This window comes from Cheilinus undulatus, linkage group 12 (assembly GCF_018320785.1).
Source record: "Cheilinus undulatus linkage group 12, ASM1832078v1, whole genome shotgun sequence".
NCBI lineage: Eukaryota > Metazoa > Chordata > Actinopteri > Labriformes > Labridae > Cheilinus > Cheilinus undulatus.
In genome coordinates, this window is record NC_054876.1 from 25,453,780 (window position 1) to 25,478,033 (window position 24,254).

The 24,254-nt window shown below is 38.2% G+C and overlaps 2 protein-coding genes across 5 annotated transcripts in view; one reads left to right on the plus strand and one right to left on the minus strand.

Annotated features, from left to right (window-relative positions):
• LOC121518770 (glucocorticoid receptor-like) overlaps positions 1–9,381 on the plus strand; it is a 109,893-nt gene extending 100,512 nt beyond the window's left edge. For both annotated transcript variants that reach the window (XM_041801356.1, XM_041801357.1), the window contains 2 exons: positions 4,492–4,649; positions 5,070–9,381. In XM_041801356.1, the coding sequence (XP_041657290.1) occupies positions 4,492–4,649; positions 5,070–5,222 (311 nt within the window). In that variant the 3' untranslated portion in view covers positions 5,223–9,381. The remainder of the gene's footprint in view (positions 1–4,491; positions 4,650–5,069) is intronic.
• Positions 9,382–14,974: 5,593 nt separating this feature from the next.
• LOC121518787 (rho GTPase-activating protein 26-like) overlaps positions 14,975–24,254 on the minus strand; it is a 132,159-nt gene continuing 122,879 nt past the window's right edge. For 2 of the 3 annotated variants that reach the window (XM_041801387.1, XM_041801389.1), the window contains exons 22-25: positions 20,557–20,592; positions 20,315–20,425; positions 18,714–18,805; positions 14,975–16,945 (exon numbers count right to left, since the gene is read on the minus strand). In XM_041801387.1, the coding sequence (XP_041657321.1) occupies positions 16,857–16,945; positions 18,714–18,805; positions 20,315–20,425; positions 20,557–20,592 (328 nt within the window). In that variant the 3' untranslated portion in view covers positions 14,975–16,856. Of the gene's footprint in view, positions 16,946–18,713; positions 19,623–20,314; positions 20,426–20,556; positions 20,593–24,254 lie in introns of all 3 variants that reach the window. The other variant, XR_005992672.1, reaches the window with a different exon arrangement.

Here is a 24,254-nt window from a genome sequence, read left to right on the forward strand (position 1 = left end):
GTCCTGCAAATCTTGATGCTATTGGCAGGCATAATCCAATCTTTGTTGATCTGGCCCTAAATTGTGTTTTTCTTATGAGATTAAGCTTAGAATTTAATACTTTAAAAATTTCCAAAACTTGCAGCTACTTTAGTGTTTTTTCTACAACCTACCATAGCAGTTCAGATGCTATGTACAATGTAAATAAAAATGTGATGCTGGCTTGAAAATTGCACTAAGTTTCCAAAAACACTGCTATAGCACATTGTTCCTCTTTTTGAAGCTCACAGTCGCTGTATCTTTCTGCTGAGGAAAAATCCTCATAAATATTTGTTAGCAATCAGATATCAAACATTACTTTTGAATGAAAAATCATACATCCATAAAGGACTGAACTGCAGCATTCATTCTCAGTGTTAGGCTATAACTGTCAAACGCTTATATAACAAGAAGAAGTTATTTTGTTGACAGCAGTTTGAGAAAAGTGTGTTTCAACACATCACAGATTGATGGTTTACAAAACTGCAAGAATGTCCTAAGGATGCTTTTTACTTAAAAAGCCTTTCATAACAACTTTATTACTATATACAGCTTCTAAGTTCCCCTGAAATCTGTGTTTCTGTGAAAGTACAGTCTGTTCATCTTCTGAAGTCACAGCTCAGTTGAGAAGATCTTTGAGTGTTTCACAGGTACTTACTCTTTGTAGAAAGCCCATTTTTTCTCCACATTAAAAGGAAATGTTGAAGCCTTGCCCTTTAACCCTAATTTACCCTCCAGAGTTTGATTAAAAATCATTACCATTTCTAAGTAAGCTTCAATGAGTACAACTCTGAGTTTCTCTTCTCAGAGGATAAATACATTTTTCTGTTGGTCTAAATTGCCTAAATGGGAGTGCATAACCAAAATACCTCATTACAATTAAACCTTTGCCTCTAATTTTGATCATTTTCTTTTGCTAGGGGAAAATTAAATTCAAATTAAGTTTGTCAAATCTATTCTAAATATATTTGGATTTGTTTGATTATCTAAAGGAAGGAATTAGTAAGAGTCATTAAATGAGGGACTCTGACTAGAGAGATTTCACTTTGCTGTGCAGAAAAGCATTCCTCGTTCCTCCTCCTCACTCTTGTTGAATGGCAGGGCAAAGGATGCACTTTAGACATGATATGCTGGTTATGCAGAGGAAATGGCATTTCCATCATGAGCCTTGGCTGCTTTTTTGTACCTGAGAGCTATTTCCATCTGTTTGCCTCAGGGGTGGAAATGCTATCAGTCAGCACAACTCAAGCTTCAGAGTGCAAATTAAAGGCACCTATGGGTCCACTTGAACTTACAGCCCTGTATGAGACACCTGTCTAGTTGAAACACTGTATTTCTGTGCCTCACTATTTTACCATAAGTGTAGAAATAATGGAGGTAGACGTTTTTCCACTTATGCCTAATAGAAAGTAACTTTATATCAAAAAGCTACAGTTCAGAGCAGCAAAAGCTGTCTTTAAACTGTCTTTACTGTCTTTAAAACAATTTCTTGACTGAAGCTGATCATGCTTAATGATGAGGCCAGAGATAGCGCTTACACAGTGGTATCTACCAATTATCTGATTATGTAAATCGGATAGTAATTCACCCCAACCCTGCTCTCTGTGGCTTTGCATTATCCCCGGGTCAGGTACTGTGGATTTGTCTGGGCCTGATGCCAGACACCAGACCGACACAGTCTGTTGACATAGTTGTATTCAAGGCTGCACACTGATTTCTGCTTTAGTGGTTTTTAACTTTTATTCTTCTACTGTTACTAGACATAACCCTCACCATTCGTGCAGTTATGGTTTTGTGATGTGTGTGTTCAAATCTTATCTGCTCCTTCAGATTCTTTTATCTGAGTCTCACTAAGGAAAAAACACTTCCAAGGAAAAACCACTTCCTGTTACCACTGGTTTTGCATATTTTCCACTACTTACTGCATTCTGGTTAGGAGGTGACTGCATGTATCAGCGTGTGTTTAGCATGCATCTCCTCAAGGTCCTTGCTGGGGTCCTAATCGGTGTGTTTTAGTACAGTTTTGATAGCAACAAATAGCAACATTGCTGATGGATTTTTAGTTGGGAGGTAAATGTTTTTTTATGTGCATGACCTGTTGGCGAGGTAACAGAGCAAATATTTATAATAGTGTCAAAGTTAATCTATTGGTGCAATCACTTCAACAGAGAGGAAATCCTTTCCATTTCCACAAAGCACCCTGCTCTCCTGCTTTCAGCTTTATGGAACTTTGGCTGTGAGGAACATGGCTTTTGAAAGAAATGTGTATGGATGCATGGTACTGGTTCATGCACCAGCCTTCTGCTATAAAGAAGCCACGTAGCACATCTGGCATGGATGTTGTAAGGCCTTTATGGGGGATTGTTCCTAAGCCCCACTTTCCAAACAATTATTAACAATAGTATAACAATAATATAAGAGAGTGTGTGGCTTGAAACCCCCATATGGATATGTACAGTCATGGACGAAAATATTGGCACCCCTGGAATTTTTCCTGAAAATACACCATTTCTCCCAGAAATTGTTGCAATTACAATTGTTTTTGGTATACACATGTTTATTTCTTTTATGTGCATTGGAACAACACAAAAAATCTGAAGTAAAATTACAAGATTGACATAATTTTACACAAAACTCAAAAAAATGGGTCAGACCAAATTATTGGCACCCTTTTAAAACCGTGGGTAAATCATTTTATTTCAAGCATGTGATGCTCATTTAAACTCACCTGTGGCAGTAACAGGTGCTGGCAATATAACAATCACACCTGAAGCCAGTTAAAATGTCTAAAAGTTGACTCAGCCTTTGTGTTGTGTGTCTGTGTGTCACACCACGCATGGAGAAGAGAAAGAGGAGCTGAGAATTGTCTGAGGACTTAAGAAGCAAAATTGTGGAAAAATATGAAAAATCTCAAGGTTTCAAGACCATTTCCAGAGATCTTGAAATTCCTTTGTCCACTGTGCGTAATATAATCAAGAAGTTTATAACCCATGGAACTGTGGCTGATCTCCCTGGATGTGGATGGAAGAGAAAAATTGACAAATGAATGCAACACAAGATAGTTGGAATGGTGGATAAACATCCTCAGTCAACTTCCACACAAATTCAGGCTGTCCTGCAGACTCAGGGTGCATAAGTGTCAGCTCGGACTATATGTCATCATCTGAATGAGATGAAGTGCTATGACAGGAGACCAGAGGAGAACCCCACTGCTGACAAAGAGACATAAAAAAGCCAGACTGGATTTTGCAAAAATGTACCTGAGTGGCCAGCAATGAGTCCAGATCTAAATCCCATTGAACACCTATGAAAAGATCTCAAAACTGCTGTTGCAATAAGCACCCTTCAAATCTGAGAGACCTGGAGCAGTTTGCAAAAGAAGAGTGGTCCAAAATTCCAGTTGAGAGGTGTAAGAAGCTTGTTGATGGTTATAGGAAGTGATTGGTTTCAGTTCTTTTTTCCGAGGTTGTGCAATCAAATATTAAGTTGAGGGTGCCAATAATTTTGTCCAGCCTATTTTTGAGTTTTGTGTCAAATTTGTCTTTTTCTTCAGATTTTTTGTGTTGTTCCAATGCACATAAAGGCAATAAACACATGTATACCAAAAACATTTGTGATTGCAACAATTTCTGGGAGAAATGGTATATTTTCTGGAAAAATTCCAGGGGTGCCAATATTTTCATCCATGACTGTATATTATGACAATACATATTGAATACAATTAGAAATAGTTCAAAAGCAATGAATCTGTAGTAGCATGAATTTGAATATGAAGGTGCAACAAGCTTTATGCTTTAAAGGAGGAGGCTGGGGTGGAGGAGGTTAAGCTTTGCCAGCTGCAGCAGCATGGAGCATCAGCATTGAGAAGTATGTCGTATTTAATTACACTGCTGTGTTGAGAGAAAGAACTGTGATTGGCTGTGAGAGCTGAGACACGGTAATTGGGATCAGCTGGCCTACATAAATTAACGCTAAGCTACATTTAACATGTATGGTCTAGAGCAGCCCTATTCATGAAGTGACTCAAGATAAGTAGTGAACTGGGGCTGTACAAATAAAGATTGACTGAACATGGTTCTTTGGCTTCTCATAATCTCTTTGATGATCGTGCACCCTCTTTTTGTCACCTAAAGCTCATTGTTTATGAATGGTAGGTAATAATTCATTGTGTAGGACAGTATGAGTCCTTTGGTGGGTGACAAAGCAAATCAGACTTCTTCTTACATAACGTTGCTTTAACCTTAGGTGTTGTTTTTCTCATTTAATTGATCATAAAATTATCAAAGGTATATCCTCATCTTAAACAGGTAATATGCAGGGCTGACACAGATCAGTGTTGTTGACCTTGTATGACTCGGTAGAAGTGATGATATAACTTAAAACTGATTTATCAGGGTTACATTTTTGTTGCTATTCTGTTGCTAACCTTTTTGTTTCTTTTGTGTTTTTTGTCAATGTTTCGTGTGTTTTTAGTACCAAAAGATGGTCTGAAAAGCCAGCCAGTGTTTGATGAGATCCGGATGACATACATCAAGGAGCTGGGGAAAGCCATTGTGAAGAGAGAGGAGAACACTAGTCAGAACTGGCAGCGCTTTTACCAGCTAACTAAGCTACTGGACTCCATGCAGGAGGTTAGAGATACACAAACACACACAATTACAGATAAAATATGTTCCCAATGCTTTATGTCTTTCTTCATTTTTACTTTATGTTGTCAATTGCTTAGACCATCCACCCTTAATTTTTCACATCTTACTTGTAGTTCAAGTGTATCAGTATCTTAAAGTTCAGTTTAGTTCCCTGTATCATGTTGATTAATGTAAAACCCTGAAGAATACACTCACAGATCCTTGTAAGTGCATAATGTTCCAGTCAAATCCGTTACACGCCGTCTCCACATAAAGCCTCTTTATTGAAGAATTAAAGAGCTCCTCCATATAGACCTGAGGCCTTTTTTGAGATAATCCTGCAAATGAGAAAAATAAGTGAAAGGTTTTTATTATCTCACTGACTCTGTCTGTCTTTCCTCCTCCACTGGATGTCTCCTCCAGATGGTTGAGGGTCTTCTCCAGATCTGTTTCTACACCTTTGTGAATAAAACCCTCAGTGTGGAATTCCCAGAGATGCTGGCAGAGATCATCAGCAACCAGATACCAAAATTCAAAGATGGGAGCGTCAAGCCTCTGCTGTTTCATCAGAAATGACTGCCTTAAACTGTGAAGCAATGCCTTAAATTGTGCCCTGCCCATGTACCTCTCTGGGGCCCTGAGTTTTTTTGCCCCTGAGCCTTTGCTAGTCCTGCCTCCCCCCATCACTCTGATTCTGTACCTCCAGCTTTCCTAGGCCCTCTCTAGGAATTCTGCCATCCCTCCAGCCATTCAGTCTGATTTTGGAGCACAATACCTGCCATCTAAGGCCTCCTAATCCTGTCCCAGGTCTGGCTAAACTATGCTAGGACACCCTTTAGCTGACCTAAAGCCCTTCTTCTTGACCAACAAGGAAGAATTTTTGTCCTCCAGCAGAAACATATAAGCTGGGATGTTGGCATGAGGCCCCTCACAACCCCACGCCCCCCTCCGTCCACAGCCCCTGTCCTCATGACTCTGATGCAGTTTCTTTGGTGGCTGCCTGCCTCTTTTCTCTCTCCTGCCACCAGTGTGTAATTTTTGATATCACTGACAAGCCAACACCTAGAAACACTTTCCCTCCCTCAACATGAATCCCACCCTGCTGTCCTCCTTGCCTGTTGAAGCTCCCCCCAAGTTCAGTCTCACCACTCCACTGCTCACCTGGCTAGCCCACCTGTGTTTGCCCCTCACAGCTCTTCTCCTCTCACAGAATGTAGAGTTTCGACAGTGACGGATATAAACAGAAAAATCAGAACTTACTCTGACACTGGAGAGTCTTTTCGTTTTTTCATTCGCACCCAAGGAATCAAGGATGAACCATTTTCACCAGTGAGTTAGTTATCTTCTTTGAATGACAGATAGGATCCGATTTAGATATCTGACCAATGGTAGAAAAAACAGCAAGAGGAACATTATTTTTTTTTTTTATTTCATGCATTTCTGAACACACACTTATACTAACATAGGAAATGTATGCGGACACGCATTCACTCAGCGAAATGTTTACACAGGATGTATCTGAGAAGGGAAAAACAGTGCCTTTTAGCTCTTAAAGCCATCCTATATAATCCTGTGTTGTTTTGCAAAATGTTCTACCCTTAGCATCCTTCTGCATATTTTACTTGCTTTAGTCTTTTTTTCTCTCTGGCAATTTCTGTTTTTTCTCCAAGCAGCCGTTTAGGTGTTTCTAATGTGGGCAGCTCTTTCTCTTCAGAACTTTAGGAAAATTTGGTACAAATAGGAAATACGTACATCAGTATACAACAGTAAAATCTTGATTATGAGGTTTGAGTCTTAAAGATTGAAAATCACATATAAAAAATAGATACTTTTATGTCCCAAAACACATTTCATGTGTTGCCCTTTTTTCCCATGGAAACTAAATTTGATGGTTGTACTGTATTTTTCTAATCAGTATTAAATAATTTAAGACTATCCAGATTGTTATAATATAAAGTAAAATTTTAATATAAAATATACCTTTTATCTTTGAAGCTTTGAAGAAGCTGCATCCAGCTTTGTACTAAATGGACACCACTGGAATCCATACAAGGCTGACTAATGTTGTGTAACATGTATCATTATCCAGTCTGAATAATCATTGAGTTTTTAATTGGAGTGACATTTGTCAACAAACTTTTGCAATTTATTGATAGGCAGTCCTATAATTGCAACCTTCTGGCTGCATGTTTCAGTTCAGTCATTGTTTTCATTCAACTTCACTTTCAAATTAGTTAACTGAAGCTCCACTGGAGCGACTTAGGCCCAATAGGACTGGAAAATATCTTAATGGAACCTTAAGGCTGGATCAGACTATATGAATTATCAGGTTTTGTCCTAATTGCACCTTTGCAGCCCATCGTCAAACACTGGATCGCTCTTATAGTATGAGATAAACAGCAAATGTCAAGGATGCCCCATGACAACAATTTGACAAGAGTGGCATGTTAAAATGTTTTTGCATCCTCTGTTTAGTTTGACACCCTGGCCTGACATCAGCACTGTGTGTCCTGTGTCTACCAATTGGTTAGCATTTTCTCTCTATTTTTGTATCATCTTCTTCCAGAGGGACCTTGTACAATTCCTCAAACTCAAACTTTTTTTCCCTTCTGTTTACAGCTAAGCTAGTAAACCTAGCTAAGGCTATGTTATGGTAAGTGGCTTTTTTCACAACAGCAGAATTGTATGATAAAAAAATAAAAAAAATTCTTGAGGGGATAAATCTAAATTTAGCACACCATAAATGGGAACCCAAAGAGGGTTAGGGTTAGGCACCAGAACCCTAATGATTAGGGGTTAGTAAGTTAGTAAGTCACTTCCTGCTCCACGGTCAAGGGCGCCCCAGTGTAGAAGTCTGCAACAGATGAAACCAAAACGCCCCACCATAGAGGTCTGCAGCCAGATGCCTCTCTTTTTGTTGACATGTTATCACATTGCTACCCCAAGTTCAGTTTGGGCCCACTCACAAAAACTGCGAAATTCAAATTTTTAAAAATGCCTCTGATCAAAATGCAGCTGCCTGGCTCTGGCCAGAGCAGACACAGAAGTAGGGGATTACAGTTGCTGTCTTCTGGTACAAATCTCTCTATTATGATACTTTTAATGACCTGTAGGCCACTGTGGCTGATAGATTTAGGAAATTTACTTCACAGTGAACAAAAACACAGCATGTAGCTGACTGCCATGTTTTAATGAAGACAGTAATATCAGCTAACAATAGCCAGTACTGAGTTGAACTGCTCAGTAAATTTTATGTGATTTTTGTGTGGGGCGGTGGGGTAATTCCCCATCAAGACCGATGATGTCATGGGCTCCTATTTTTGCCCTTCCTACTTTCTAAAGGTCTAAATTAATAATTTAGTCACATAGATCTCAGTTTATTCACATGTTTACAGCAACCTTATTCCAACATATCTAGGGTTAAGACTCAAAGTTTGGATTTCATTTTACAAAGGCTATGAAGACAGCATACAATGATTAATCAGGATTGCGCGTTGTGTTGCCAGTCTGTCAACTGAAGCAGGACAAGATTTTTGTAGCATAGTTTGACATGGTGCCATCTCAAAAGACTAAAAAGATATAGTCTGATCCAGGCTGAGCAGGAGTACTGGATTTCTGGTTAAAGTGACAGAATGATTATTTAGAAGCTCTAAATAGTCAAGAATGTATCAACCAAATCAAAACAACTCTTTAGCCAACATCCCAACAGGACTCCTAAAAAATATATTTAAAAAAGAAACATATTTTTAGTCACCTGTCAGTGAATGAACGTCATTCCAGATTAAATCCATCCTTAAATCAGGTTTATCTCAAAAGTATTTGCACAAATGGAGACTGAGGTATTTATTCTGTTGACCAGCCCAGCATGGCTATAAAGATAATTAAACAGAAATATATTTATTTTGTATATGAGATGTAAAATAGAAACACCCAAAATCGGTGGAACCTCTGTTCCCAGCACAGGATTTCATCTCTAAAGACAAAGTATTTTATTTTATTTTTCTTGAATTAAGATGCAGTTTGGTCCGTATGATTTGTGAATCAAAGCTCAGGCTGTGAGTGATGACATCACCTCGATGTGATCCACCAGTGCCAAATGTATTGGAGAGATTTTATGAGACAGTCATGATCAGATGGAAATCAATATTTGTTTTTGTAACTGTGCTTAACAGTGCTCTTTTGTTTCAGTTTCACACAGACACCAGCTTAAACATACTGATTGTTATTATCCGAGAAAGTGTATGATAGACTTTTTATGAAGATGCACAAACATGTTGTATTTTAAAGATTGCAAAGTAAGCAGAAATACCTGCTGCTGTCAAACAGGTGGTGGTCAACACTTGGTACATATGTACCAGTTTAAGTGACGGCCAAAATGAAACACTGACAGCACAGTTGTACAAACACAATCCTCCTCTCTCTCTCTCTAAGCAGATGTGGTCCTATTTTCCTCAGTGTTTCTTGTAACTGCCTCTATGCCTAAAATGTCGACCTTCTACATTCTCAGCTGTTTTCTTCTGAATGGTACTCATCCCTCCACGCATAATTCCAAATTGCAGTTAGCAGAGCAGGTAGCAGGTTGCCATGGAGACAGCTCATTTGTGTGTTACTTACAGCAAACAGCACAGCAGGCTCTGGACACATACGAGCCACTATTCAATAAGAGCCATCATGCTATTAATCAGCCATTCTGCCAAAAGAGGGTCCTGTACAGTCAGTGCAGGCTTTCAGCTTTCACCCGCTTACTCGCTCTCGTGGCCTTGTGCTGTAAAAATAAAAAAGAAAAGAGAGAAAAAAAAAAAGAAAAAACACGCTGCTCACTTCATTGTGAATTTTTCTGGGGGTAGAAGATCTGACAAGACTGTCTATTTGCTTGGATAACTTTTGCATACAGTATTACAGTCGTTTCCAGGTGGTGGTGCTTCAGAAAACCAGCTTTAACGTGTTGATGTAATCTAAACCCTGCTTGTTCCTAAATGGCCATAGGTGTTTATAGCAGCGCCGACATATCCAGTGCAATGTAAACGGTGTCTATTATTACAAACTATTTTTACATAGACATAACCTCTATACTCCTATACGCTTTTTCTCTTTTACCTTTCATGTCCAATTAAAGGCCTTGCGAAAGGGAGACAGAGAGCCATAGAAAACAGATTTCAGATCAGGAAATAGATTAACCCTTATCAAATATCAATACTTTTGGAGATCAATCTATTGTAAAAATAAGAAAATATATTCTGTGATTTTGAATACATCAGCTTGATCCTCTTTGATATGAATTATTTTACCCAATCCTTTTTGTACATTGAATGAGTTGCGAAAGTAAATATTTTTTTTTCCGTTTGTGTTTGATAAAGGTAGACGTGTTGGATACGTTAGAAAGTGTTAAACATGTTTGTCTTGTGAAGTAAATGTAAATTCTAAGAGTCAACGGGGAAAGTCCACATGAATGCTCACTGTGTTTTAGAGTTATAAGGAAGGGAAGGTGAGACGGACAAGAAGAGGTTTTTGTGTCGTGTAAGAGTGACCAAAGCAGAGGAGTAACTAGTAAAAAAATAAATAAATAAATAAACAGAAGTATTCAAGCAGTTACATTTTAAGTAGCACTTATTATCCAACTTCTAGTACTTATTTTGTTTTAAAAGGTATCTTTTGTAAAGGTCCAGGCTTTTGGCTCCCATGTATATTGCTGTGAGGATTTACTGGTCACAAAACAGAAAAACAACAAAAAAAAAAAAAGTTGAATCTCCATATGAAAGTAAATCTACCAGAGCCTGACAGAATTGCACTACCCTCATATTGGTTGATAAAGTCTATTTTGTATAAAATACATGCAAATATTATCTTTAAAGATTAAGGGCAGATCATGTTTCACTGGTACATATGGCTGTGGCTTTCATTGAAGTCTGTTTCATTCGTATTTTAGTTCTGTAAATGTAATCCGATGTAAAAACAACCAAAAAACATAAAACGTTTGTTTAAAAAAAACAATAGCTTGTTTTACTTCTGTAATACACCTCTTCTGTGTCAGTGTCGATATTTTCACCTAATGATTAAATGTTGAATTCAGTTATCTGTGTTGTTCTTTGACATTGGATTTGGCATTGTGTTGGAAACAACCTGGACAATGTTTTCTTCATAGCAGGTGGAAACGTGGAAATTCAGAACAGATTTCTCCTTCGTTCAAACATAATGCACAATAAAGTTCCCTGTTTTTAAAGGCTCAAATGTTTTATTTTTGCTCTCTGACTTTATTTATTAAGCACATGCTGAAGAATCAAAAGGAACATTTGATTAAATATTTGTATGCCTGTTAACTTTCTTTACGAGATAAATTTTTTTTTACGAACTATTATCTTTTAAAGTTAAGACTATCAAATTATTATTATTATTTTAAGCATAATTAATGTAATAATTGCACTGGTGCATTCTTTGAAATTCCAATATTTCACATCTGAAACTGTTTTTGAGTCATTCTGGATTTTTTTGTACTGTCTCAGACCTGCTTTAATTTTGACAGAAAATAAGAGGAGATCGAAAGTTTTTAACATGCACTTAACCTTAAAAAATATGTTATGTATTAAAAATATATATATCGGGCAACAGTCAGAAGAGAAATGTGTGATTACACAAGTTGCAGATTGCTTTTGGCTTAGCCACTGAGCAGCCTTTGAGTTGTTATTTTTAATACCAAAATGAGACATTTAGAGACATTTAGCTATCCTTATTTTTATCACTGAGGCTGCAGGAAGACATCACAGGGGTTTAACCGAGATGTGCTCAAAGGGACAATAAGGCATGCTGTTAAAAAATAATAATGCAGTTATTATGGATCTTAACCAGTCATGATCAATGCATTAATGCTGAAAGTCTCAATTGAGGTGCATACACTATGGACAAAAGTATTAGCCTGTCTGACCTTTACACCAACAGGGACTGTAATGACATTGTACTCAAATACATTTACTTTAATATGTAGTTGCCCCATACCATTATCCCTCCTTCAACAAAGCTCACAGTCGCACAGTGCAGTCAGGCAGGTAATGTTCTCCCAGCATCTGCCAACAGACTCGCCTATCTGACTGCCCAACAGAGACGCATGATTTTTCTCTCTACAGACTCAATTCCACTGCTCCATAGTCCAGTGTCATTGGCTTCACATCACTCTAGCTGATGCCTGGACTTAATGATTTGAGGCTTGCATGCAACTTCTTGGCCATGCGAAACCATGACATCAGGCTACTCAGTTTTTGTGCTTACATTAATGCCAGTGGAAGTTCAGAACATTTCAGCTCTGGAAGCAGAGCTTTGGGGACTTTTACGCACCGTGCACCTTAGCAGTCGCTGACCCACTCTGTGATCTAAGATCACCTTCAACTTCTTGGTGTTGTTTTCATACACACTTCCACTTTTTTTTTTTTAATAAATCACTATAAGTTGAATAGAATATCCATCCATTTTCTATACCACTTATCCCGTTGGGGCTCGCAGGGGGCTGTAGCCTATCCTAGCTAGGGCGAGAGGCAGGGTACATCCTGGCCTGGTCGCCAGTCAACTGCAGGGCTGACATATAGGGACAGGCAACCAGGCACACTCAGACCTGCGGCAAATTTAGAGTGATCACTGAACCTAACGAGCATGTTTTTGGTGGTGGGAGGAGGCCAGAGCACCCAGAGAGAACCCATGCATGCACGGGAAGAACATGCAAACTCCACACAGAAAGGCACTGACCTGGGAAGCGAACCAGGGACCTTCTTGCTGTGAGGCAACAGTGCTAACCCCTGTGCTGTCGTGCAGTCCCTGGAATAGCCAGCAGGGATGAAATTTCACAAAACATCTTATGGCAAATGTTGCATCCATCACAGCACCACACTTGAAGTCACTGAGCTCTTTAGAATGATCCATTTTGTATCACAAATGTTTGCAAATAGAAACTGCATGGCTAGGTGTTTGATTTTATTCACCTGTGGTAATGGTTCTGATTGAAACACCCGAATCCAATAATTAACAGGTGTGGCCAAATACTTTTGCCCATATAGTCTGTAACTAAAAAACAGAATAACTGTTGTCTATTAAAAAGACTAGTAGCCAAGAGAATCAGCTAGCCCCTGAATAACATCAGTGTTTTTACAACTTGTAGTCTTAAAGGCCAAAATAACAGGGTCTTCTTCCTCTTTGAAAGCGTCAGCATTTCCAGATGATTTCCCAGAGTTCTGTTAATATCATGACTGGAAATGCAACAAAGAAGCAATCAACCTTAAAATGATCTGATTTACAGCATCTAGTTCCATCTAAACCTTTTTGTTTAATTTCAAGATGTTTGAAATTACAAGAAACAAACTAATTTAAGATACCTAGAAAGCAAAAGGGCAATATTTTTATATTTTTTTAAATCTGACTTTGGGAAGAGGCAGTGAGTCTTCAGCAAAGGATTGGGGCTATAAGGCCAGAATAGATCAAGATGATAGAGGTCTCAATCATTGCTGCCCTGGGTCTTTTACTTTCAATGTTTACTGCTTGTCAGCTGGAGGTTGAATTTTAGTGCTTTTGGTAAAAAATGCCAACCAAATTCACATTAACCTTGAGAATCACCAGAAAAGCCATGTGAGCTCTGTTAGACACTTCTGTGTTGTCTAAGCCACACCTATGCTTTCCCTCAACCCTGACCATTCTCCCAGTCCCTGCTGCTGAAGAATACACCCACAGCATGATGCTACCACCACCGTGCTTCACTGGGCAGGGGATGAGAAGTGCGTGGCATCCTACAGACATAACGTTTAGAATTGAGGCCAAACAGTTTAATCTTGGTCTCATCAGACCAGAGAACCTTGTTTCTTTCAGTCTGAGAGTCTTTCAGGTGCTTTTAAAGCCAACTCCAAATGGGCTGTCATGTGTTTTGCACTCAGGAGAGGCTTTTGTCTAGCCACTCTGCCATAAACCCCCAGATCAGTGCAGGGATGGTTTTCCTGATGGAACTTTGTCCCAGTTCCAAACAAGACTATAAGGTTCTTGATCACCTTTCTTTCTAAGGCCCTTCTCCTCCAATAGTTTGACTCAAGGACCAGCTCGTAAGAGAATTATGGAGACCACTGTGGTCTTAGGAACTTCCAGTGCAGCAGACACTCGTGTAGTCTTCCCAAGATCTGTGCCTTACAACAATCCTGTCTGAGTTTAGCATGCATGTCCTCTGACTTCATGTCCAACCAATTTAAATTACCACTTCCGGATGGATCAATCAAGATGTAGAAACATTCCAGCAACAATCCAGAGAAATAAGGGGAACCTCAGCTAAATTTCATATAAAGTGTTCTTGAAAAGGGTCTGAATACTTATGACATTATAATATTTCAGTTTTTTATATTTAATAAATTTGCAGAAAATTCTAGAATTATGTTTTACTTTGTCATGCTGGGGTACTGAGTGTAGATTAATGAGAATAAAAATGATTTTTTTGGACTGTGGGATCAGGCTGCAACACAACAAAATAGAAAAAAGTGAAGTGGGTCTGAATGCTTTCTGGATGCACTATAAAGGACAAGTGCCTCATACAAACATCACTTCAGCCTGATATGTGTGTCAAAGTTTCAGAGCTAAACCCCACTGTAAAAATCTACTTGACTTCCCCTGGTGATGAATCCATTTATTGCTCTGATTCTGTAACACTTGATCTTGGTCCAAAATGTCTTCAGCACTCTAGGAACAAAGAAAAAACACACAAAGCACTGCAACATGTTCTCTGAATAAAAACAACATATTATGTGCCTTTTCTCCAGCTGCTTCTTCCTCCTCCTCCACTCACAGTCCTGCAGGGAGTAAAGTCAAAGTGACGTCATGAATGCAGCTCTGGGATGAACTCCATTTACTGCCAATGACACAGGAACTTTATGTAGCATTTTATGCCACAAATAAGCATGTGAATAATGTAAGGTAGGCTCTTTAAAATCACAATATGGAAAAAAAAAGCTACATATTTGATGTTTTTTTTACATTTTATAAATTCAATAAAATTCCAATATGGATGATACTGTTATTTTTAACTCCTTTAGATGCATTAAAACTTGTCAACTTTAATGTACGTAGCATGATGAACAATGAAAGCTGTAACACCTGTCCAGTAAATCAGCATTGCTGCAACCTCACTGTCAGGGTTTGACTGCCCACTCTCACTCCATTCTCCAAGGTTTTGGACGGCACGCAATGCAGCAGGCCTTCCACAGAAATGTGCAGAGTGAGACTGTGTAGGGGGACGATGTGGGAAGAGCTTTGAGAAAGGCCCAAACACTGTTTTTAAGCAAAGTATTACACCGAGAAGAACAATCAAGAAACAGTTGAACATTTACCTCCTTTAATTCTGCACAATTTCTCATCAATTCGCCAAAACATCTGAAAGAATATTTAAGGCTGTGGATAGACTTAAATGATACAAAAATCTGGGCAACAAAGATGGAATCAAGAAATTAAGTTAGTAGGCTAAAAATACAAAATATAAAATTTCATACTTAAAAAAATTATACCTTATCAAATGCTGTTTATGTATTTACAATGTCAATAAAACACCACAGAATGAATACAGTTCAGGATTACACCTTCAAGAAACTCTCATAAATAAGAAGTTCAGATATGAACAAAGTAGTCTCATTTCACATTTCTTTTTTTTAACTCTCCCAATATGTTTTTTTATTCAAATGCTAAAATGTTCTTTTTTTATTCAGTCCTAAAAAAGAAAAGTACAAATAACTTGATACAGACGTTCTCCTAGTGGCGCAAGTGAAAGTACTGTAATTTCAGCTGTGACTCTTGAATGAAGAAAGTCCCCAGAGCAGACCGTGAACAAAACTAAATCACTCACAGAATTGTCAAATTTTAATTTTTAGTTCACTTTGGTTAAGGATAAAGCATCTGCTGTAATTGAATTAATATGATGATTCAAGCTAAATTCAAATATTTGCATCATTTATGTGTATTTTGGAAATTTACAGAAGCATTAAGTGGACTTTTATTTATTTACCTCTTAGTCTTCTTCTCTATAAATTAAGTTTTCAAGATCTTGAGAAAATGACTGAAAAGAGGTGACTATTACAGAGTAAGAATACTGGTTTTCCCATGATAAGGTCATTTCTCCTAATCTCATACTAACATAAAAACCGAGTAAAATAAATGTATAAATGTGTGTCTTTAAGGGCTTCATTAGAAATGACACTTCTATGATCTATGAGACCTGCAAAATTAATTAAAATTGTGCAAACATGACACAACACAGAACTCAATATTGGATCCAGTTATTCGCAACAATCAAATAAATATCAGGGAGCAACGTAAGCTGTTAGAGCTGGCTCATTTTTAACAGCAGGATTCAGATGTTACTTCTACGTTGCTTTGTAGACCACGGATCTGCTCCCGGAGCTTGTTTGAAAATTGTTTACATTTTTGGTGAGGGCTCTGCAGGGAGAGGCATTAAACCAAATGCTGACCTCCTGTCAATCTCATTCTGTGCTGATCTGCCCTGAGGCTCCTGCTGCTGAACTGTGAGCTCAGAAACATTAGCCAGGTTGAGTCTTGTCCAGGGGAATTACCAGACTGCCACAGCAAGTGCTCAAAAACACATTTACAGCTGTACAACAGAACTCAACCAGTAAAAAAAAAAAAAAAAAAAAAAAAAAGAAATAAATCAGCTTTAAAAAGCTCATCCCAATGAGATTAGCAACCGTTCAGACACAGTAAAGAGGAGAACAAGCAAGTCCAAAGTTGAAGGCCACTTGCTTTGGATTTTGTTCCCTGTTATCTTTTCAAACATCTCCATGGGAAGATCTTTCTGTTTCTGACTGATAAAAAGGAGATGCTGTAGCAGTGGCAGTGCAGTTCAAAGTGATAAAGCAAGGGCTGAAACCCAACACACTTCACACACTCTCTCTTCCACACACGCGCATTTCAGGCTCATTATCACATCATTTTCACCAGGATTTCAGAAGTCATTCACACCAGTTCAATAACAGTCAGAACCACAGTTGGACGCATCTTTTTTCCAGTGCAATTTATGGGTCGCCCTCAAGTTTGCTCCTCTTCTTTCCATCATCATATTTATTCAAGAAGGTTCTGCTCAGACCAGCTTCAAGTCTCTGTCTACTGCCTTATCAGTATTGAACCTGAACAGTCCGATTTGGTCAACTCCAGCACAGAATCATCCAGGTTAAGTCTTTTCCTGGCCCTGGACTATAAAAACTCCACATAGTTTTCTGGTATCAGTCCTGTTCGGCCATCCAAAGTCCCCTCAAGCCAGCCGGGCTCCCTGGAAGCATGAACTGCAATTGAAAAAAAAAAAAAAAAGTTTGAACAACTCAAAATAGGGGGAAAACCTCAATGTATCAATGCTTCACACAAATGAATCATATTTCATAAAAAGAGATACTCCTCTGTTCTGTGTAGTAAACTCAGACTACAGTGTGAATGTGGGATGTGAACATTATCACCTCCCTCTTATGAACATGCAGAAACTATAATGTTGCCATAATGAGTAATTATCACAGTCTAATTCAGCTCCTTAACCTACAGAACATTGTAATTTTCACATTAAGAACCCATTAATAAGGAAGACATCTGGCTAGATGTGGCTAAAAAGACAGGAAGTTAAAGAGAACATAGCAGATGTGAATCGCAACCAAAATCTTCCCTTCATTTTATCCTGACAGTAAATCAAACTCCCTCGCAGAGTTACATCAAAGACAGAAAAAAACAAATGTGAACTGAATGCAAGACAGAGCAAAGGCTTTCTCTCTGGCTTTTATCTTCACGCTTCTGCTTTCTCTAAATTCAGCTTGTGTAACAGACTGAATTAAAACCATGCTAATCTTCTGTAAAACAGCTTAGATAAAACATGTATGTGTTGTTATTGTATCCTTATGACCACTAAAGAAGCATTATGAGCTCCATGGGGACAGCTGGGATGCTTCATCCTTGGCTAGCCATCAAAACGCTTGCTAGCTGAACATACCTCAGTAGAGATTACATGTCCACAAGGTCACATTTTGACCCAAATGGCTCCGATGACACTGCTCTGCTTTACATAAGCAGCAATAGCCTTAGCCCAGCTAACGCTATTTAGGTTCTGTGAGTTTAACAGGCCATGTGGGTCTGTTTTCCCTGCAGGGATTTACACCGTTATGCCATGAAAACCCTTCAGTTTAACTGTTTTCTGCCTGACGGCCAGTGGAGCTGCATAAATATTTTATAAACATTTCATATTTTGCAAATCTGGTCTCTATTAAGAGAGTGAAGCCAAAGAAAACTACTGGGAGACAAAGTGATTTACAGTTTTGGCAGCTTGTGGTTGGAAAGGCTGAAATTAGGCTGGGGAGGGCCAAATGTTTTCATCATGATTCCTGAGCAGAGGGGGAGACAGTGGGGAATACAAAGAGACAAAGAAGAAGGCTATTTTAAAAAAAAAATACCTTCAATACTTTTCAGAATCATTTTTTGAGTCTGTGGTTACTTTCATACATTACTGATTTTTGCTGCCAACAAAGATCGCAACTCCTTACGTTTTAAATTTATTCAGAGCATGCAAGAGCAATACAAGCATTCTGCTTCACTGAATATGTAATACCAGCCAAAGTCTATAAAGAGGAAATGCACATCCAAGACTTTTTTAAAATCAGGGTTTCAATTAAAACATATTTAACTAACAGAATAATGTATCAGAGTATATAGATTCAGTCTCCTGTTAATTTAATGCAAAAGGGCAATCACAAAGCTTCGTCATGCACTTCACTGTATTTTCTTTTTCAAACATAATCACCACTTTAAAAAGACAGATTTTTAGAAAGAAATGACAAATAGCCTTTTAATTACAATAAGAAATGATGAGCAAGATGATTGTGGTTCAAGTAATACCTTATAGCCAAAATCTTTGGACTACTTAAAATAAACCAAAAATAAAATATAACACTAATGCTAAACAATCAGAAAGACAAATTTTTCCTCTTTATTTTCCCTTCTTTTTAATCGATATAGAAACACACCCACATTCTTTCCTTTTTTCCTCTCTGCCAGTGGGGGCAGAGCCTGACTCACCATTTTCAAAGATGGTCCCAGCGATGAAGGACAGCTCAGAGTCATGCTCTGCCTTGCAGGCATACAGTGCTCGAGCCTTCCTGCCCACAATACTGGAGAGAAGCAGAAAGGTAATTTCAGCAGGAAACCAACAGCTTCAATTTGGAGCAAATATTATAGAATTATTACAGAAACTTATCAAGGAATGTTCAAACCTTTGGTGGGACGGACTAGAGACAGCATCGAGTCATCAAAGATGCTTAATAACTGAGTTTGAAAAGGTCATTGCACGTATTTTATGTCAATTTTTTAAAGAGACTTCAGAATTAATCTTTTTTGTTCCTGAATCTAATTTTTCTATGAACATATGCTGACACAAAATCTATAGTTTCACATTTGAGGAGAGCTAGCATTAGATTTCTTGGCATGTGGGGCTTCATGTATTAGCAGTGTTTCCCTTTTAAGAACAATTACCCAGACCATGGCGCTCTGCCACAGTCTAATTTGCCAAAACAAAGTCACATTTTCATAAAGCCGACATCTTCTCAGCCTGCTCAGCAGAGAACCTGTACATGCATCTTTGTTCCTCTCCATCTTTTGTCCATATAAGATTTGTGTATCTGTATGGATTCAACCGTTCCCGCCATATCTCTCACACGGGCATGGACCGCATAGCACCCTATCTTAATGTCTAAAAATGTAATATTTATTCCTCTAACATTCTGATTTTAAGTGACAAACCCAAACGCATCAGCGTGTGACTTAGAAGACTGAAGCTTCAGTAAGATGAATCACTTTACAGGCAGCATATATAACATGTTTAAAACCATTTGCACGCACCAATAAGGCAGAGAGAGGGAAAGAGGCAGTCAGGTTTGGCTGAGTGAAACACTTTCTGATTTGAGTTGTTTGCTGGATGATTCCTATTTCCTTTAGGAGTTAGAGAGAAAACAGATGCTGTAAACATCACTTTTATGAAATAAAAGTAAACACTAACACATATCAATAAAGGGTGTGATACAGTTTTCAGGGGAAATTTAATTTAGTTTAAGTTAAAACCAGAGATGGTCATGTGACCTGCTGCAGTTTGGAAGATTTTTTTAAAAAACATTCATAGTGGATGTTTTATTATGAACATAAAAATAACAAAGACAAGGCCAAAAATAATCTTAAGATGTCAATAACAGATGTTTTAAGAAAAGAAACTCTGTATCATCCAAAATCTCTATAGTCAGGTCAGACCAGGAAAAATAGGAATTAGAATTAGCCAGCCAAATTCTAATTAATACAATTTATTTTGCCTCTTCTTTTTGCTCTTAAAATTCACAAGATAGGTGCATTCAACTTCAAAATGTCAAATTTTTCTCACAGATTGTCATGCCCCTAGACCCCCTTATAGGTTCTGGATATCCCTACCATGGTCTCCTAAAATCCAGTGGGAAATACTGATGTCAAATAAACTTCTTGTTCTTTCCTTGTCTCTTTTCATGGCCTCAGTTACACCATCTACACAGGGTCCATTTGACAGAGTCCCCCAGTGCTACATCAACTGTTCTCTTAGAAATCCCTGTGCTTAAGCTGTTGTTGCTCGCTAAACTATAACACCAACAATGAAAACAGACCTGACAGGAGAGGAGTCACTGGAGGCGGAGGACGTCGGCTGTGGACTTGACGGGGCTGAGAACATCGGCCAGGAGGGTGATCGAGGCGAGGTGGGGCTGGGCGATGTTGCACTGGTGGACACAAACACACAAAAAAGTGTAATTTATGGTGTCGGCAGTATTAGAGAAATAAAACTGTATCCATAAAGGTGTTGACATTTTCAGCTTTGTTAAGTTTGACATTTTAAAATCACTTTTCCTACCTGGCTGGTATGCTGCTGCGACTCTTTGGGTTCAGCCTGGAAACACAAGACATGAGAGAAAAAGATTGGATAGAAGGAAAAATACAGAGGAAAGCTATTTAAATCAATCAAATATTAATTCAGACATTATGCCTGAAAAGAGACTAAGTAAGTAAGAGTTTTCAGTTCTTGTCCTCAATGGTCTCACAAGAGCTCTAGAAAAAGAGGCAAGAAAAGGTTATGAAGAATCTACTATGACTCACTCAGGGTGAAAGCGCCCCAGAGTGGATTAAAATGACAAACAAAGATGAAGGATGACTCTTTGTGAAATCCTGTGAACTTTCCAAAGTTAAAACAAATGGTGGATTGATACTATGCCACTTTTTATACACATAGCAGCAACATAATTACGGTCCCTTGTCAGCTTATGAGCAGATTTCTGCTTCTGACAGTCTTCATAGAAAAGTGTAAAATCAAATCAACAAGGCTGTCACACTTAGAACCAAATTATATTTAGATTTGGTCAATTTGTCAAGATAAAACACAGACTTGTAGAACAACTCCTTCATTGCAGCTCACATCTACTGTTCAGTAATTTTTTAAACAGGCATATGACATGATGCTGACAACGTTGTTTCATGCTTTATGAACACATTTGTTATTCCTCTCATAAAGCCACAAACACACAATAAACATACAATCTAATGACAAGCGGTTTCTTCAAGTTTCTCGTCCATGAATGACACATAGGCTGGCACCCACCACAGGATGCTCTTAAAGCTAAAAGATGATCTGAAATTAACCATTTTAAAGACAGAGAAGGAAGGATAACATTCACACTTCAGTAGGTTACGCAGAAGCAAGGTCAGTTGCGTAACATACTTTAAGATAATTTATTTTGACAGTTTTTTGTAGTGAATAACATAAACGTAGGTAATTATGCATATAAATTTGTCATGAGCAAGGCCAGCAGAGCAATAAAGAAACACAACACCCACCACTTTACACTCGCGAAGCAACGCTTACGAAACTCAGCTGTGTTGGTGCCCACACATGTCACACTCAAAGAGAGGAGTTTTTTTTTTCTCCTGCTGCCTCTGCCTCTCCATTATTATACAGATTTGCCTCAGATGAACTGAAGAGCTCCTGAAAAAGGCTTAAAAGCTGGTTTATAACAAATCTATCATTATCTGGATCCAAAGGCTTCAATTTTTTCTTCCTAATTTGACCCCTATAGGAAAATGTAAATTCAGTGGTAGTCCTACATTTAGAAAGATGAACCCTATTAAATTTAAAAAATAGTTAATAGCACTAGAGAACACCTTCAAAATCGCTGAACTTTTCTTTAAAAAATGCTGGTAAATGGCACTGATGCTCACTTGTATCAACTGAGTATAAAAATTGTAGAAGAAAAAGGCTCTCCAGGAGCAGGGTGCAGACTGTTTTTTAGACCTAAGGGCTGTATTTCACCATGATAGGAAAATAACTAGAAGAGATTACAATTTCAAAGTTTTGGGTTATTTTCAACCTCTTCAAACAATGTCTAAACTTTCAAAAATGGTTGGAAGCTTAGTCCAAAGCACAGTAGAAGGAGCATCAAACAAAGTGTGGTGGCACAAGAATCCAAGCTGTAATTTAAATTCTAGTCAGTTCTGAAGGATCCCGCAAAATGTGGTTAAGCTTTAAAAACAGTGACTTAGCAAGCATTTCTCTCTAATGTAATAATTTATCAAAAAAAATAGGAAAACATTCTTGGTTGAAAATTTAAGACAGTTTAGAAGTATTTAAAAACAGATACCCAAAAGGCTGTGATAATATACAGATGTTTTCCATAGAGGCATAATGTCTGCACTGATGGCAAACCAGTCGACATTGACAGGATTCTTACTTGTCTCCATTAACATATATTTGCTGCGAAGTACAGCTAACAATCCAAACAAAACTATTCTTATATTAAATATTCAATATCTAGGATGTTTTACCCTTTTCTTGATGTTATAAATCAATCATAGTCAATTCAGTTTGGCTTTTTTAACAAAGAATTTTCAAAAACTTCTCTAATGTCAAACTGAAAACAGATTTCTACAAAGTAATGTCAGTTAATATATGTGAGGTAAACTGTAAATTAAACTGTTAAACCAGAGCCACACATCCATACAAGGGTGCACTAAAAGAGTTGAGCTCTCTAGTCAGACCAAAGATGAGATGAAACTCAAATCTGCTCTGCAACTTTCTGAAGTTCAGTCAGTTAACACCGCTGCAACTGAGGCAGACAATGCATCATTCCCATTGTTACTGCACCTTAAATCTGCCTCTACAAGGGCAGCATTTCACATTAACTGATTCCTCCTGTATCTTTATCATCCTGATAATGGGTAGCATCAGACTACAGGATTACTACTCATCACTAAGGTCATTTTCACACCTGATAGTCTGGGGGACTCGGTTCATTTTGGAACTGCAATTGCAACATTTTTGCACTTTCCTATGGTTTGGTTCGCATTCACATTACCCGTGGTCAAATGGACCAGACCAGACATTTGTGGCACTGTTGTCCCAAACAATGAGCGGCGATGAAGAAAAGAGGACAAAATCAGAAATCCATCTCCTTCTGCCGGTCTTTTTTTCCACATAAGCAACAAAAAATCCCAGAAGTTACGCTGTCTTGGAGTTTCTACTTTTGCATTGGGGCATTATGAGCATTATGTTGCTATGGCTACACAGACGCCAAGTGAGGTACCGACATGTATTTGAGTGTATTAAATCCCATATATAAATCTGTAAATCATTACGCTTATGCAACTTGGCCCGCTGTGCTTTCACACCTCAACAAACCACACCAGGGTTTGTTTTTAAGCGTTATTAAGTGGACCAGAGTCCACTTGTTTAGTCAGCACCAGAGTTTGTGTGACCTTTCAAATGAACTGGACTTTCTGGTAAAATGGGCCAGAGTTCATTTGTCACCCCCATCATGTCATGGCGGTGAATCTTCACAGGACATATGGCCCCGAAATTGTCTCTGTAGCTTAATCTTGTTATAACTAAGAGCTGAGGTGTATATTTTTCTACAGGTAAATTTCGCTACTGCAGCCTTGAATTTCTTATGTATTAGCTCATATAGCACTGTTTGGGGCTGAACTTCAATGATGGAGACGCAGACTTTAAACCAAATCAAGTTTTTTGTTGTTGTTGTTGTTTTTGTACTGTATTTGTGGTTTTGCTGTCTGGAACAATATTACCTTTCTGTTTCAACATGAAAACAGAGGTGCTCGCAGGTTTATTGTTTGCAGAAAACAAGGTAAACAAGGTATTGTGTATGCACATGATTAGCCAAAGAAGGAAATGATTTCTCCTCCACACTCACTCCCCATCATTGTTTTTAATGCAAAGCAGTGAGTCAGGGCATTAGTGGCTTTTCCTCTTATCTTCCGCTCTGCACAAACATCAACTCATTTATGTCAGGGAATGTTTCTTTATATATACCGTAGACCTTCCCTTTTTGATGATGTAAAATGTGGTTGCCATAGTGATGGTGCAAAAGGCAAGCGAAAGAGAACTCTGGATAATCATGCTCAGCCTCTTTTTAAGCAAACCTGTTCAATAAACACCCTCTGTGTTGTCACTCATTCAGTTACATGTGTGATTAATGTTTCAGTACTACCTGCTGATGCCAACAAAGCACTCCAACAGATAAAATTGGCTCTGACTCTGCAAGTAAA